At 43.3% G+C, this 18,090-nt stretch overlaps 1 protein-coding gene across 1 annotated transcript in view; it reads right to left on the bottom strand.

Moving 5' to 3' along the window:
* The window catches only part of PTCH2 (patched 2), a 78,870-nt gene that overhangs the window by 21,393 nt on the left and 39,387 nt on the right, over window positions 1-18,090 (bottom strand). Inside the window, exons 8-10 of the mRNA XM_083619816.1 lie at window positions 6,097-6,286; window positions 5,735-5,804; window positions 4,794-4,885 (exon numbers count right to left, since the gene is read on the bottom strand). Coding sequence (XP_083475942.1) covers window positions 4,794-4,885; window positions 5,735-5,804; window positions 6,097-6,286 — 352 coding nt within the window. The remainder of the gene's footprint in view (window positions 1-4,793; window positions 4,886-5,734; window positions 5,805-6,096; window positions 6,287-18,090) is intronic.

The following is an 18,090-nucleotide window of genomic DNA, read 5'->3' as shown; positions in this document are numbered from 1 at the left end:
AAGCTGGAAAGGGAAGAGGGGTATTTTCCATGCCCAACACTTGGCCCGATGCATTTGTGCACAGGGATGTACACAGCAGTATAATTTGTTATGTGCATATTTTATTCTTTCTGTTTATACAGATGTCTAGATAATATACACATATTGAAAAGGCTTCTTGATGGGAGAAAAGGCATTTTGCTTCTGCCCAAACAAAAAGGGTAACCCTTGTAACATGCAACTTATTTAATGAGCAAGTGTGGAAGGATCTATCCCAGGAAGGCTTCATCTCCAACCATTGCAATGACAGATCTGTTGTACTACAGAGGAAAGGTCACATCCCCTGAAAATGTAGTACTAGACTTAGAGTTTCCCTACCCACCAAAGAAAGGGCAAATTGTGCCAAGTTCTGCCCAACATTATCCTGAGACAGTAAATTTCACAAGAATCTTGTGGAAACTCCATTATTTGGTCACTTTCTAGTTTCGCTGAAAATGTTCCTTGGCTTCACACTGTGAGAAAGGGTCAGTGACCCACCAAAATGAGTATCTGGGGCTAGGAGAGAAGAACCACTGAGACAAGATATTCAGAGAACTAAGCCCAAGCAACTTGCATGACTGCTTCTGGCAACATATAAAGTACTGGCAAAGGTCAGAGAAGAGGCAATAAGAATGGTTCCAAAGGCCACAGTGAGCCATAGAAGTTAGTTTTATCTGTATAAAGTACAAGGGAGTTGCTTAGGAATTAATTCCAGCTCTAGACAGATAGGAATACAGTTTAGCAGAAAGGGGAATCGTCTTTAAGGGATCTCTGATTATAGTAAACTTTCCAAATGGGCAACTTTTCGAGGGGGCAAATCCTCTGCTTGGTCTGACAAGAGATTAACTGATAAAAGATATTTCCCTAGACCAGTACCTGTTGGAAAGGGTGGAGGTTTTGAAACTTCATAGAGTAGAATTTGACAGTGAACTCAATTAGCCAGTATATTGTAATTGATCCAGGCTTTGTGTCACATTCTCCAAGATCAAGGTTATAGCTACAATCCAAACAAATCCTGGCATCTTGTTTCAGGTCTGATTATATCCAGCAACTCTCCTCCACTGCCATTCATGCAGCATCTTCCTAACATGACTGAAGGAAATTTCTAACAAGAGGCCTATTTCCAAAAAGCAGGGCAAGTGAGAGCTGTGGCCCAGGGAGATTCATGAGGACCATATATAGAGGCCTGGAGGGCTGCATTAAGATCCCTGGGCCTGAGGCTCCCCATCTCTGCTTTAAATGCTGTAAACAACAACAACAACCCTGAGGCTGCAGCTACAGTTCCTCTGACGCCACTCACTCTTCCACTGGTGCTCTCATGCATTCTTGTCTTCAACTTCCTGTCATGGAGTGCTTGCATCATTGAGGCCACAGAAGCAAGGGAAAGTGGCAAGGCGACTGCAGTCTCCCTCAGTGCCTTGATATAATCTTAGCAACCGTACTTCTTCCCAGTGGATTGGAGGTAGAGACAATCCTGCTCACATAGCCTCGGAGTAATTAGCCCCTGAGTTTCTGGGTCTCTAAGAGCTCTGCAGCAAGGAAATTTGCCAGGTATGATTTTCCATGTTCATTTTCCCATTCTAATGGGAGAATCTGTTCTTGTTCCTGTTGTGCAGCCATCAAAATCGGAGGAGCTTGTCCATGCAGGATCAGGGCCTGAAGACCTACATGCTCTACTCTCAGAGCCTATCGAATTACTGAAAGCCTTGATAGTCAAAGCTTGTCTCCCAGACTCTTTCTAGAGAGCTGGCTGCTAGGGATTTTTTCTGTCTCTCCACACAAGTTTGTAGCCAAACAAACCAATATAAGTTGAAGAAGGGGGGGGGGGGGAGTGGTTGGATATGAAGAAGGGAGTTGCAGCATTTTGTCCTTTCAGCTGGAATCACAAAGCAAAGTCTATTTTGCTTGCTATTTTCTTTTTTTAAAAACAGAAGGAAAAAGCAAAACTCCAAGATGTGGAAAGCAAGAAAGCAGGGGCAGGGAAAGTCTTGTCATGCTCAGAGCAGAATCACTCTCCAATCATTCATGAACCCCCAGGTCCCAAGAAGGTTCCTCCTTGCCTGATTCCCACATTCCAAACAGCCCAGCTCCTGCTCCCAAAGAGAGCTTCTTTTATCTGCTGTTTCTTGCTTCACTGAGCCAAGTCGGGCCCTTTTGTTTTTCCATAGATTGCTGCCCTTTGTTCTCCCAAGTTTTCTCTCCCTTTGCGTTAAAAGGAGGGGGGAGAGAGAGAGAGACCCTCAGCTGAACTGAAGCGGAAGCTGGACCTGAGGAAAAGACTCCCCCATTCCAGCCACTGACAAGAAAACTTTGGGACGTGTGTGTGTGAAATTTCTGAGCAGTGGAGGAGGGGGGATACGAGAGTCATTATAAATAAACAAGGAACCCAAGAGACTGGATACAGAAAGTAAGGGAGCAAGGACATGACGTTTCATGGAAGAATAGGAAGAGCAAGAAAATCCCCAGGCTTCCTTGCCAACTGCCTTCGTTTGCACATGAGTCTGAGCTGTTATGCAAAGTGTGTTCTTAAAACCCCATATTTCATCTACTTTAAAAAAGGAAAAGAAAAGGGAAGCTTGAAAGCAACCCAAAGTCTCAAATTCTGTAACCTTTAGCTCTCCTTTGGGGGGGTGCTTAAGAGTAACTCTCCCATTTTGTTCAGTGAATCACCCTGCAAATAGCACCCAACATTCGTATGAGATAAACTCAGTGAGATGAAACAGACCCTGTTCCCTTAAAAAAACAAAACCCCACACCTTGCATTTGTGCTGCTCCTGAGTTCAACGGAAAACACTTCACCCTACCCCAACCCTTATTCTTGGCAGTTTGATATTAAAATCCCTCCCTCTTTTAATTTTTCTGAAATCTGTTTTCTCCTCCCTCCCTCCCTGTCCCCTTTCTCTCAGCAGCAGGCTGAATAAAGCTACTATTCCATTTGTTGGGCAACTTGGAGCTTTCAAAGTATCATTAGCATGAGAATACGTGGTGTTGCCGTTTGCTGACAAAGCATAAGTCTCCAGGGCCCCTTATGGACAAACACACTTGTAAACAGAAAGAATGCTGGCTATTGTTCCTGGCCCTCCCTCCCCCAGTGCCTCCAGTGGGGCTGGTCCCCACATCTTTACCCTCTCTCCCCCTCCACCCCCCATTTTGTACACCTTAATAGAAACATAATTACGAGGCAGCAGGAGCAACAAAACAAAGCAATTGGCCCTAAAGTAGAAATTTAGGGGAGGGGGTAGGAGACTAGAGAAAGCGTTTTCCCTCTGGTTCGGAAGTGGGACAGGGAGAAACTGCTGGGGCTGTGGACCTATACCCAAATTCTGTGGGGGCAGGCTGGAGGATGTGAGACTATCCTACCACCCACTAACTGTTACCACCCCCTCCCTAATGTGGCATCGCAGAACAAGGGGGGGGATGTAAGCAAAACCCCGTTGGCCATGCCATGGTGGAATAGGTAAGAAGAGAAAAGCTGTAGTATTATGGTGGTAACTGGCAAATTATGCTATTCTACAGCAGATGGACAGTATTCTCCTTCCTGTGACACAGGTGCCACCTTTATAGTATATGTGCCACTGAAAATGAGAACTATGTCTCCGTTTCCCCAAACAAGCAATAATGCACGCTGAAAAAATACTGAAAGGTAGGTAAGTACAGTGGTACCTCGGGTTAAGAACTTAATTCGTTCTGGAGGTCTGTTCTTAACCTGAAACTGTCGCCACTGCACAATTTCTGTTCTCTTCCTGAAGCAAAGTTCTTAAATCGAGGTACTATTTCTGGGTTAGCCGAGTCTGTAACCTGAAGCGTATGTAACCTGAGGTACCACTGTACCTTGGAAGCATCAGATACAGGAAGGAAGCTTTTCCACAGGTGCCAAGCAAGCCAAGCAAGAAACCCAATTATTAGGCAAAGATCCTATCGCTTATTAGTACAGGAAAATTATGAAGCCACAAAGTGTTTTTGCAACCCGTCCTCCTCCATCATCAGCAACTATGCTTTCTAACAATGCCTGCCATGGCCAATCCAGCCTGCAGGCCTTAAAGGCAAACAGGTAACTCCAGCTCTGACTTAGTGGTAAAAGAGCATTATTGAGAAAACACGAAAAGATGCCACCATCTTTTGGGGCAGGCTCATGTACATTCCTTATCATGACTGGTTCTTCCTCTACTCCTCGTTCTTGACCAGTGACTGCAGGCAAACATTCCTGCTACATTCATATGTCTTTCTCCTTGTTGGGACCTTGCTTAGCTGCAAATAAGAACTGGGACACTGTACGAGAGGTTAAGAGCTCGAGGTGTGACGTCTGAGCTGGAAATCCCCAGTTCAAATCTCAGCTCATCCACCAACACACTGGGATGCAAGAGCCTTTAGTAATGACTTCTTTAATACTGGAAGAATAGGACCACCCTACCTTAAAAGTTTGTTATATTTATTATTGTGTTTAGTGAGGGAAGTGCTTTGGGCACTTTAAGAAAATGCTAAATGATCATACTTCACATCCTGTGAAAGAGCTTGAAAGCACTCTCAAATAGCTGAGGGGGGGGTTCAGATAGAAGACAGTGTGTGAGAGTGTGTATGTGTATAGACAAGCATACTTCCTAAAGCCTAGATAAGTCTGTGGAATAGGGAACGGAGGAGAAATAGCTAAAAGCATGTCAGGTCTCAATCCCTGTGCGGGATACATGCTTAACCTACAGACAGCCTTCTACACAGCCTTGGCCTCACAGGCCAATCACAGCAGGGCAGAAAAGTACACCTGAAAAACAGGTACTCACGGGAGGTAAGCGGAACCCCCTTGCAGCTTGGCACCATCCCAAAAGCAGTCCAGTGGGGTCACGATAACACAAGGAAAGAGCTTCTCGATCATCTGGGAATGACAAGAGCCACAGTCACAGAGGAAAACCACAAGTTCATCTTTCCAGTTCTCTTCTGCTCTCTTTGTCCCTTACCTTGACCTGCCCAAATGCTCACATAATTTTACTGCAGGTGGGACTACCCTCTCTACAACCAGTGTCCTACTGCAACTTAACTTACCTTGTCTCCCCATTCTCTCCCTTGAAGGCTTTTGGAACAGTGAACGGCTTTGGGAACCAAATAGTACCATCCCAAATACAAGCCCTCAATTGAAACAGATCCCAGATATGAGAACCTGGAAGACTTGTCCTAGCCAAATGGGCTACAGTGGGCCACGGGCAGTCCTCACTCTGAGGATGCCTGTCTAAGGGGACAGCAGTCTCTTGCAACTGAGGCAGGATGTAAAACCCTTATCACCAAAGGTCAGGCACTACTGAAATCAGTTGAGGATAAAATAGGCTTTCCACTTTTTACTCCCCCAGCATATGGCTGGAAGGGAGATAAAGCCTCATAGTTAGCTCTTATCTCAGATACACAGGAGTGATTGTTACCAGGGTTAGGGGTCTAGCAAAAAGAAGCATGTCCAGTCTATGCAGAAATGTCCAAGTCTCTGAACCCAGAAGGGTGCTTTGGGAAGCTGCTCCTTTGTAACACCATCCTTTTTTAAAGATTCCACCCTATCCCCATAGCAACCTGGATATCCTCTCTAAGACCCACCCCATTCTCTAGCCAACCAGCTAGACCCCAGGGAATTATTTATGCCATCTAACAAAGAGATTTTCCCCAGCTGATCTACCTAATTTCTATGGGTTTTAGTGCAACCCCTGTCCCTGCAGATGCATGCATTCCCTTGGCAACTCACCCGTGCAATCATTCCATTCTCAATTATGGGGACACCTGACTTGTAGCATATTTTGTTGAGATCCCAAGACCTGAAAGAAGAAGCAGAGGCAATGAATGTCAAAAAAAAAGTCAAAAGAATTGCTGGAAAGAGGAATGTTAACTAAATGGAAGCTGCAGAGGCAATGTACCTCTGAGTAACAGGTGCTGGGCACAAACATTGGGGAAGGCCATAACCTTCATGCTCTGCTTGTGAGCATCCAGAGACACATGAAGATTGATAGAAACTGAATGCTGGACTAGATAGATCCTCATCTAATCCATCATAAAAAAGTGTATGTTCTTCTTATGAGAGTAACATAGATTTTCCATTTTGAAACTCACTTTCCGTAAAGTAAGACTTGCACTTTGCTTGCAGCCAGAGCAGCTTCAAGATGCATTCCCAAGGCCTCTGGGGTCAGGATGTTTTCACCTTCCCGTTTGGGAGTTTGTATCAGCATCTGGGGTGTGTACAGAGACTCTTCTCCTAGCTTTTCCTTTGTGTACCGGAGCTCCTGGCTGACACGGCTGCCCTCTGGAGGGAAAGGGAAAGAAACACTGGAGTTAATATACCTCCCACTTACCTCTGTCCTCTTACTTGGCTCTTCGCTTATTCACATGAGAGACCCTAGAACTGAGAATAGGCCCACAGGGGAACATCATGCAGTCTGGTCTTCCCTTTAACACATGTATTCTTCTTCACATTATCATGGTGGTTAAAAGAATACATTTCCCCAACCCTTGGAAGATTTAACTAGTAGACTGATGATTCCAATCTGTGTTAGTTGTCTAATTAATTAAAACAAATTAAAAGACACAGCGAAGTGTTGTGCTTGATCACATATAGTATCTTTAAAACATAAAACAAAACACAGCTGCAGAGGTAGAAGTGAGGAGGGGCTCAAGAAGGAGTGGTATTGCTTGATAAGCTCCCCACCCACAAGCAAAATCCTACTGGAGAGGAGGCAGGTGTTCAGCAACTTGCAAGGAGCAGTTTTACTGAGGCGGGGGGGGGGGGGGACAACCGTTGGAGGGAAAGGGCTAAGAACTGCCTCCCCCACAGTCTTCCTCTGTAATTGCAGCTTCTGGGACTGTATTTTATTTTTGAAAAAGAAAGGGAAAGGGCGAGTGGAAGGAGAAACTACATATTGAGAAGCTGCTACCAGCACAGAGTGCTATACAGTCATACCTCGGGATAAATACACTTCAGGATAAGTATTTTCGGGTTGCGATCCACGGCGACCTGGAAGTAACGGAGCGCGTTACTTCCGAGTTAAGCCGCTCGCACATGCGCAGACCGTCAAAATGACGTCACACGCATGAGAAGAAGCGGCAAAACACAACCCATGCATGCGCACGCGCAGAGGCATCTTATGTTCTGTTCAGAATGTGAACAGGGCTCCGGAACGGATCCCGTTCGCATCCCGAGGTACCACTGTAGTTCATCGTCTGCCAGAGGAAGTTGCCACCATATACTGTAACTGCCCTGGTACTCCAGAAGCCACAATAAGAAGTATATAAATATGACTAATGTAGTCAGTATATTAAAAACTGAAGGGGAATAACATTTTTGCCCCTTATGGCTTTGAGTGGGATGAGTGAACTAATAATGCCAAGGGCAAATTCACTGTGCCCCAAGCTTCCACTCTGAAGGATGCCCCAATGGTAGCTTTGCTACAAAATAGTGCAAGTTGTGGAAGAAGTTGCCTGCCTGCCACAGAACAGCTGTATATAGCAAAGGATTCTGGGAAATATTCTACAGCGCATACTCAGTTCAGTCATAGTAATGCCCAAGCCTGTTGAGCCTCACATTCACTCTGTACAAAGTGAAAGTACACACAAGCTTCTGTGGCTGCACACTGCAGAAGATAGGAAGTTAAACAGATAAAGCTGACTTTCAGAGACATTTGTTTGCCGTGGTTAAACTTCTCATTGAGGAATATTGCACGTGTCTTCATAAAATTTTATTTATAAAGTTAACAACAAATATATCATTTGGAAATTGACAATGAATTTACATTGCTTCAGTATTGCTTCAGTAGTTTGTTAAGTAATTTGTGTTATAAATTTAAACCATCTTTATGGTCATTGTGCTTTTTTCAAGGGATTATATCTGAGCACTCAAAGCAACCTCACAAAAACAACTACAATTCCCACACTTCTCCAGGGGGAAATCCATGGCAGTTAAACCAATTTCATACTGGTTTGGGTCTATAGTGTAGATATTCCCTTAATCATCCTTAAAATAAGCATGTGAGGGAAGCTGTCACTATTTCCATTTTGCAGATATAGAGACACAGGCTGAGAGACAGATTACTGAACCCAAAGATAAATTCTGTTTTGACTACAATCTCCCATTTTCAAGCCATTGCAGAAGACTCTCAATGTTAGGCTTCAGGTTTATGGGGCTAATGACAACATAGCTGTCTCTTGAGGGTCAGAATCCAAGAAACACCAATGCATTCTAACATTTTCTTGATTTTCCCAACGCCTTTTCTTCTAAACGTGTGTGGACATATCTGTCTTTAACTGGTTTAATACATGTTGCCTCTCTCCAGAAAACACCACAAATTGCAATTCCCAGGATTACTGTATTTGATGGCGGCGGCAGCAGGGATGGGGAGGAGGAAGGAGTAATGACAGCTAAACTGGGGCAAAACCAAAATAAGTTTGTGACACAGGTACGTCTTATGGCAGCAGCTGTGGAGCACAACAAATGGAAGGTTCATAATATGTACTGTAGGGTGCTTGCCATTACAGTAACTCCCAACTATTTGACTCTAGTACAGCGTTCCTCAATATGGTGTCCTCCAGGTGGTTTGGACTAAAACTCCTATCAACTCTAGCCAGCCTGAGCAATGGTCAAGGACGATGAGAGTTGTAGTCTATAAAAATATATGGGTCAAACCATCGCAAGATGTTGATTTTGGGAGGTTGGGTAGTTATAATGGAATGGTCTTGTGGGTGGAGTGCTCATTTTTATTTATTTATTATTATTACTTTGTCAAAATAAAAAATAAAATTATCTTTCTATCTGAGGGCGCCCCAAGTGGGAGGAAGAATGCTCTACAGGATAGCCTATCCAAATATTGTTCATATTAAAATAAAAAACATTTTTCACATATTATCTTTTCCTTTTCAAATTCTCTGGCTCACCTTATTTTTAACAGAAGCAGAAAATGAGGACATAAAAACCACATATTCCACAGCCTGATAATTCTCTTGCTTATTGGTGCTTCTCCCGCTCCATCATTCTGGTTCTTCATCATAAATTATATTTCTCAAACTTGGTAAGAGAGAGTTTGTGTAGACATTTTTACTACAAGCTCGCTGCTGAGCTCAACAATTCTATCCTGTCCTGCTATTTTGTCACTTTTTGTAAGTATAAATTCTTCTTTTAATACTTCGTAGCTGTTGATTTTTATAAATATATATATATAAACCCAAGCTGACTGACAGGCATGCTTTTGGTTTCCACGCCACTCTCCCCAAAGGAACAGCTGGGATGCCAGTGAGGGAGGAGGCTATGCCAAGGAACACAGGGAGGGGACAGACACTCTGCGTCTGTCCGAGTTGGGAAGAGCTGGGAGGGAAGCATCAGAGGCAGAATCCAAACCATTCCAGGCTGTTTGGGAGGCAAGGCACCAGGAGTCATGCTGAGCTCTGCTGATCTTGACTAGGCCACCCAGGAGAGAAACCACACGTACAACCAGAATGTAGAGGAAGGGTGGGGAACACATTCAGGCCAAACTTTGAAGCCACAGGCGAAGATGGATCCCAAAAATTAGAGGAGTCCTTCATCAGATGGTCTTTAAGTACAAAGCCTCTTTTTAAACAAGTGCCAGGAGATGGTTTTGTGCCATGTGATGGCCAGGACAGAAATATGCAGAGAGAGAGAGAGAGAGAGAGAGAGAGAGAGACCCTCTCAACAACCTTGTTCTTGTCACTGCCCAGGATGAGTGATAGTAGGAAGTGGACACTGGGAGCCTTATTTATTTATTAACAACGTTCGGAGCTGAAATGACAGTACATCTGCAAGTGTTGTGAAGAAGGGAAGAGAGGGAGATATTCCTTGTAATTAGGGTTAATTTGGAACAGGACAATCTGAAGCTTCAAAGGGGAATGAGGAAGCCTCAAATTCCAACACCCTAATTAACCAGGGAGCAACATGAAAAGACAAGGCAAAATGAGAGAAGCTGCCAAGTATGCTTTACATGGGGCACTCTCTTGTCTGATGGGGAGGGCGTTATACTTAGGTACTGTCATTCTATGTGCCACAGCCTCCCCCCCCCCCCCAGCTGCTCCTGCTTAACCCCCCTCCCCTCCACTGAGAGAGCAGCATTGTTTGATACAAAGTTGGGGGAGGGGATTCTGGGCTACAGCTAGGTAGCAACAGTGAGCATGTTAATGAGGAGCCCTATGCAAATTCTTTTTTACTCCAATTAACAAAGGAAGCCCTCTCCTTTTTCATGCAAAGGGTCCCTCTCCCTCCTGATCAAACTCCCAATTGTACTGCTGCTTTGGCTTTGAGTATTAGATTGGATTATCCCTCATTCCACCCCACATGCATTGAACACGTACACACCTCAGATATGCTATATCTCATTCTCACAGCCTCCCCAGGAGCATTGAAATAGCTCCAGAACAGCAGGGATGAAAACACTGGACCACATCCTTGTAAACATTAGGGTCTTCTTGTACTCAATATTCCCAGGTTTCTTTAAGGAGAGGCTGCAAGCTCCATCCCATCAGTTGGCCCTTACACTGTGTGGGGTCCGACAGACTTACACTGCCCCATCTTGCTAGACAAGCCAACTGTGTAGGACACTCCTCCCCTAGCAGGGCCTCTTTGGCTCAGAGGATGCCTCACAGCATGCTCCCAGAAACACTCCCTGTCTCCCCACAGAAGCAGAGCTGGGCACCAACAAGGGCAGCCGAAAAAGCAGAATTGGTTGGGAGCCAAGTGGAGAGATGCCCAGTAACCCAGAGCTGGCTGATCTAGGAACATCCCCACAGCACGTCCGGCAGGACTTGTGTCTAAAGGGCCTAGCCAATTTGCTTTTGCAAAAAGAGTCTGGGTTGCAAGCCTAGTGCAAGAGCATGCCTGAAAGTACCGGTGCCAACAGGGCACTGGAGCAGAGCTTCATAGCGAGGTTATTCTGTGGAAAACTTTATTTCCTGCCACCCTTTCTCATTCCTGAGAAGCCACTCCAAGCCACACCCTGGGATTCACTATGACATCCTAGTCCTAGTAGATTCCAGAGTGCTGCTTCAGCCTGGCTACATGGTCAACTGCCCTCAAGGCAAGGGTCATCTCTTAACCCAGCTGAGAAATGGGTAGCTACGGTATGTAACTGAGGAGCAGGGGAGATCAATTACCTGGTGTTGACAAAAGCAACTTATCTCAGTCCTGGGTTGCACATGCTGACACCGTCTCTCCCTTTTCTCTCCTCCTAGGTTCAGCAGAGCCGCTTCCCAGGCAGTGGAACAGGCCTTCAGAATTATCCCCATAATTACAGGCTCTTGGATAAATTGCCGGGCTGGGCACCTCCTCCCTCCCAGCTGGGCCACCCAAATGCAGCCCCCTGCTCTGTTTCCACACCAGCTGGGAGGCCCAAGAGAGCTTCAATTAAAAGAGACAGGATAGGGCTCTCCTCTTAAGGGCCCAGCTGGCTTGAGAAAATGTGCGGACAATAAACTCCCCCCTCAAAGAAAACTCCAACCCTCTTCTAGGGTAAAACCTCCTCTCAACCAATTTAGCGCTACCATACTGGAGTAATCTGTTATTAAAGCTTCATAGTTATTATTATGGATATTTATGGTAGAAGGCAGAGATCCAGCCCCAAACACAAAAAAGTAAGAGATAATTTCTTGCCTCAAAGAACTGAAATTTTGGTCTGACTGGGCAAGAGGAAAGTCAGGCCCATAGAAGGAAAGGGACTGGAATTTCTCCAGCCCCACAGCAGGGGCTAAGAAGGGAACAAAACCCTTATGCCCATAGCACCTGTGGGAAAACATCACCCCATAGACTGAACAGAAAGAGTAAGGGTGGCAGGTGAGCAGCAGACAAAGCTCTTGAGAGAATCCCTTTTCAGAGCCTTCGAAGACATTAAAAAGCCCAGCTTTTATTCCAAGCAGGATGCAATAACACAATATCCTGTCTCCAAAGCATTCATAGTAGTTTTGCTGTGGACATAGTTTTGTTGAAGGAGGTGACTCACCCACCACTTAGTAATAAATACATAAAGGCATCCTAAAGAGGGTGTTGCTGCAAAGGTAGCGTTCCTTGCTAACATGCTGGAGTAGTTAAAGGGGGGGGGGCAGGGCCCAAGCATGTAGGCAGAAGTGGGCAGAAGTGGGCCAGTGACTTTCCCCCTGGTGAAAACAGCAGCCGGGAGGTCAAGGCCACAGCAGGGACAAAGCGTAAAATTGCTACCCCAAACAGGACACCCCACCCACAGGTAAAGAAAAGCACACACAAAAGCTACTTATATAATTAACACAATGTCTTCGTTTGTGTGAAAGAGATATACACCCTTTTACATAAGATGCTCTCTCAAGAGCCACAACTTCCAGAGTTCCTATGTTCCTGCTGACATTTCCTGTGCACACTCAAGAGAATCCAACACTGTTGTTGTTGTTTTAAAAATTATTTTTAGTTTTCAGTTATTCATCTACTTTAATAATCCTGCCAATGTCCTTATCTGTTTACAATTTGTTTGTAAATATTTAATAAACCATTTCCATTCTTTTATAAAAAGTTTGTTATCTTGATTTCTTATTTTTTCCAGTAAGTTTTGCCATGTCTGCAAAGTCCATAAGTTTTGGTATCCATTCTTCTTTCATCGAGACTTCTTATTCTTTCCATTTTTGGTCAAATAACATTTTTGCTGCTGTAGTCGCATACATTAATAAATTTCTATACTGTTTAGGTAGCTCTATCCCATGGATAGGCAAACTAAGGCCCCGGGGCTGGATCCAGCCCAATCGCTTTCTAAATCCGGCCCGTGGGCGGTCTGGGAATCAGAGTGTTTTTACATGAGTAGAATGTATCCTTTTATTTAAAGCCTCTCTGGGTTATTTGTGGGGCATAGGAATTCGTTCATTTCTCCCCCCCCCCCCCAGAATATAGTCCACCACATGATCTGAGGGATGGTGGAGCAGCCCATGGCTGAAAAAGGTTGCTGATCCCTGCTCTATCCCTATAATTCCCAGAATAAAAGCTTCTAGTTTTTTGTTTTGTTTTTTTGAATGTTATTTTAAGCATCTTTTTCAATTCATTATATATCATTTCCCAATAAGCTTTAACCTTAACTGCAAGACCACCACATACGATGGTCTTTAAACATAAAATCCCAATAGACAAGAATCCAACACTTTTGGCATCTGACTGCCAGAAGGAGGGATGAACAAGCACTGTACCAACCAGGGACAGCAAGACAAGAGTGCTGCTTGATAGGATTTGCAGGTCTCAGAACATACGTCAGCAAACATATTAGGCCTCTAGCCTTCACAATGTGTAGAACTTACAGTAGGTCCATGACAAGGGAACACAGTGCCTATACAGCATTTAGTGTGAGATACACCCACCCACCCACCCATACCCATATTGCCACATCTGGCTATAAATACAAATCAGGCAGCCACTAATAGAAAGAGCCTCCTTAGTTCCCATTATTTATGCTAACATATTCCAATCAAGCCTCTAATTTTTCAAAATAGACAAAGCCTTTTGTGGGGGGTTGGGAGAAGAGGGAGGGAGCAGCAGAGAGGAAAGAAGACTCGTGTTACAAATTTGTACCAGACCCCGAGAAGTGACACACAGATACTTGGTGGGGGCAGCCATTACAAGCACTATCCAATAGGTGTCTGTAACTCTCATGCCATGTTGTTCCATCCAGTATTCACAACAGAAGGGGGGGGTCAAATATCATTTACTCAGCTAATACTGCAGCTTGAGCACTGGAAAAATGCAATATGCATGAAACAGAAATGCTTCCTTGAGGAAAGCTGTCTGTTTCCCATATATAACAAATGAGTAACAGCAGTCTCCACAAACCCCATGTTTTCCAAGGAAGGGAAATTCCAACATTTGCCTCCCCTTCTCTCTTTATTTGTGGGAGTGGGGGTGGAGGGGGTAATTCTCCAGAGTGAAAGGTGTGCAGAGGAACAGAAACTCAACCTTGAGTTAAAAAAGCATTTGTAACTGTTTCGAGGTTGAGGAAAATATACATGGTCACTTTCATCACAAGGGTTTTTTGTACACATGGGCAGGAAACCTGCAGCAAGCCCACGTAGGGCTGCTGTACTTCCTGGTTTGATTCACATGGGCTTCCAGAGAAGCCCTTCCTGGAGTACAGAACTGGGCAGTTTGAATGTTACTGGAGCTATCTAGGGAAAACAATTGCCTTGATTCCATGAGTAGCGCAACCCTATAATTTGCCCTGGGTCGGGTGTAAGTATTAATAGAAAGTATTGGGCCAGACCAAAAAAGGAAAGCACCTGGCATTAGCTTGTAGGGCAGAGAATAGACTCATGAGACCCTCCAGGGATGCAGTGACTAGAAGGCATTAAGAAACCTTTGTGTAATTAATCAACTGGACAAGAAGACCCTTCTCCATGCATAAAACTGGCTTCCACCTTCAGTCTGCCCTCTCCATTCAATCTAGGCATTGTCACTACAAATAACAATGGAACACAGAGTTTGTCTTTACTCCTTGTATTAACACACATAATGTTCCTTTGCACCTAACAGGAGATATCAGAGGTCATCAAAGGAGAAGGGACAAACAATCCAAGAGCATGACAAAAGATCATCTGGATAAAGTGAGAGGATAGAAACTTGCCTCAGGAAGATTGTTAGGGTCCTGAAGGGTTATCCAAACGATTAAAAAAATATCTCAGACATAACCCTTTAGTACTATGTTCACAGAAGTCATAATCCAGCAACAGTTGTGCGATATCCTGCTCAAACCTGTGACACCTGTGCAGCCACATAACATACTAACACTTCAAGTTGCACCGGCCCTTCAAGCTAAGGAGATTTTCTCATTGAAACTACATTGTAGTTTGTGTTGGGAAAATAAAATAACCCTGAAACAAAAGCACTTCCTTGATGGAAAACAACAACATCCTGAAGTACACGAGCAACAATTTTACATTCATTGCTGAAAAAGATTCTGGATTTGATTCATGAGTCACAGATGATATAGAGTAAAATCCTAAATTCTAGCTACTTGCAGAAATCAAAAACTGGAGGAGGAGAGGTTTCAGTACCTGAAAATGTGAACTAGGTGGTTTCTGTACAGAAACTAAGGTACAACAAATCAATTTTACACAAGAACTGAATTGACACCCATGATATTTACCTTGCATCCTTCTATCAAGAATTCTGAGTGAAAAGTATTTTCTGCTCCCAGTTGTGAAGGCAGCAGTACTGCACAAAGAGACTTAATATTTTTACTGAAAGCCACTTTAAGACACATAAAGAAAATAAGGGTATAAATTCCTTAAATAAATAATGAAGTCCAACATTGCCTGCAAGCAAGAGCAACAGCTAACTTTTTAATTTTTCAACATTTAATGCATGAAAACAGGGATACTAGTTTTATATTGAGGCGGGCCTGTTGCGACTTCAGGGGGTGGAAAGCTAGACATCAGCTGGGGCTCCACAGCAAAGACCCCACCAGTCCAAAAGTGTCTTGCCTAAGAGCCCCACAGATCTTGAGAGATGGGTGCTTAATGGTTTAAATAATTTCTATACTGTTTAGGTAGCACATGCTTAATATCAATTGGAAAATGGAGGCTAAAACATGGATAAATATATGCCGTAGATGCCTCTTGACCATGCGTCCTCAGTATATTGTCCTTCATCCTGCCCTTACCCACTATCACTGCTGGAGATACAGAAGGATCTCATTTCAGTTGGGCAGCTGAAGCCCCAGAATTTTAAGTGACTCACCCATGATCAGAAACCAAGAGACTAAATACAGTATAGGACTTTTGAGATTTGAACTGCTTGTGTTAATCTAGCACACACAATCATTTTATACTGAGAAGATTGACATTGTCGTAAGATATCTGAGCATGACCCCATCGTGCTTCACTCAGCCACCTGAAGACAAAGGGCTCTGTCACTCACTGTGGCACCGTTCCGTGCACTGTTTAGTGTCCATATATGTTCCGTGCCTTTTTTCCAAGGAGCTGGATTCACTTTTTGTACAAGATCACTTTTTGTACAAAACTTGTGCATACCAACTTACTTAAAAAATAATAATTTTCTATACTTATTGTAAAAAACAACCCACAGTTTTTAGATTGACTTGCCTAAGATCCAGGACAAAGCACCATCTAGTTCAGCATCTCGTTCTCATAGTGGCCAAGCAATCATTTGATTATCTACAGCTGAATGTGCAAAACTGCCTCACTATAAAAGTGCTTCCACATTCAAGGGAAAGTATTCATGATCTGTTCTATTTCATTACTTGAATGAGTCTTAGTTGTGACCAGCTTTTGCTGATTGTGCCCACCATTTCTGAACTGCAGTGAGAAGGCTCAGAAGCTCTGCCTGTGATGTCTGATCTGTAATGGTGGTTTCTGTCATTATGAACTTCTATTTGAACTTACAATTAACAGTCTTCCCTTTCTGAAAAATAATATGGAGGAAGTACCCTCTTATGGGGGACATGTTAACGCTGCATGGTAAGCTGATCCCTGTATTTCAAGTATCTCATAACCTCATAAAATGCAAATCACAGACATTTAGGATAAGTAGAACATAGAAGTATGTGCAGCAGTAATTCTTGGTTGACACTTTTAAATTGTTACTGTACAAGTGATGTTTCTGGTATTTTCATGGGATGGTGTGGCAGTAGCATTTATATGCTAGAATTTTGTATTGTTATTGGTATGCTTTATATTTTATATCATTATAATAATTAATAATAATGATTTTGTTATGTACACCCCACCCATCTGGATGGGTTCCCCCAGCCACTCTGGGTGGCTTACAACTTATCTAAAAACATCAGTCCTTAAAACTTTCCCTAAACCTTCAGAGGTCTTCTAAAGTCAAGATTGTTGTTTATTCCATTTACATCTGAAGGGAGGGTGTTACTACTGAGAAGGCCCTCTGCTTTTTTCATATTGCTTGTAAGCTGCTTTGAGACTGTTTGTCACCTTAGGCAACTAAGTAAATAATTATAATAATAAATAACAAAGCAAATGAAAACAAAAAAGTTGCCATGGATAAAAATATAGGGCTTGCTGTCTAGAAGAGAAAGGTTATTCAGATCCACAGTGGATCTCATCTCTTTTAAAAAGCAAACTAGACTGAATGTGACAAAACAAGCTAGTGGGTGTATAAAAGAAAAGCAGGAGTAATCAACTCCTGGAGACCATGTGCTAGTGTCAGGGGTAGGCTTCTAACTATAGCAGCCAAAGTAACAATATTAATCCTAGTCCAAGGTTGTTCTGCATTAGATGGAGCTTAGAGTGCAACTGAACAGCATCTGAACTGTTGTCTCTTAGGAACAATCCAGTTTTTTAAACATAGGAAAGTGTGTCTTTGTAATGTCAAGAGGGTCAGACATGAATATGGGACCCATGAACTCCAGATAAAAGCATGGAAGCATTTTCTAGACATAGGTCTCTCTCACACATCTGTCTCTTCCAATATTCAAAGGATGCAGTTCCCCACAATTATTTGCTGGAGGGGAAATATAATGCTCTTAATGTATCAGTAAAGAACACGTTCCTGGCATCTGCTGAGATCCCATCCAATAGAAAACACATGCCTGTGGGCACCTCTATATAAGCCATGGTAACATCCCGGAAATCATATATCTTCCCAATGTGCTTATTTAATAAGCAGACTACATATTTTCTCATTCCTTTTATCATGTGCAAACATGTGCACCCAATACTGCAGTGTACCTGCCACTTGTGTTTCTGTAGGTAGTACAAGACTGACTTGATTTTATTTCCCCATTTCCACAGCATTCACTGAATTTTGAAACATGTTCATCTTTTGAGATATAATGACTATTGCAAGATACAAGTTTTACAATGCATTGTTTTCTCAGTTATAAGGATATGTATGTTTTGATAAATTCCAAAGGGATAGCCATGCTAGTCTGATACTGCAAACCTCCCCACAAAAATAACTTGTGGCACCTTAGAAACAGATTTATTATGGCTTATGTGAAAAGAAAACAGTGTATAAGGTGCCACAAAATTCTGTATATTTCGACATCAACCCTTCAGAACATTTTTGGTCACCTTTCTTCTAGTCCAATGGGTGAAAGTCATCTGGGGTAAAAAAGTATGATATTGATATAT

Source organism: Podarcis filfolensis (genome assembly GCF_964270895.1).
Source record: "Podarcis filfolensis genome assembly, chromosome: 6".
Lineage (NCBI taxonomy): Eukaryota > Metazoa > Chordata > Lepidosauria > Squamata > Lacertidae > Podarcis > Podarcis filfolensis.
This window is presented reverse-complemented; position numbering and strand designations above follow the sequence as displayed.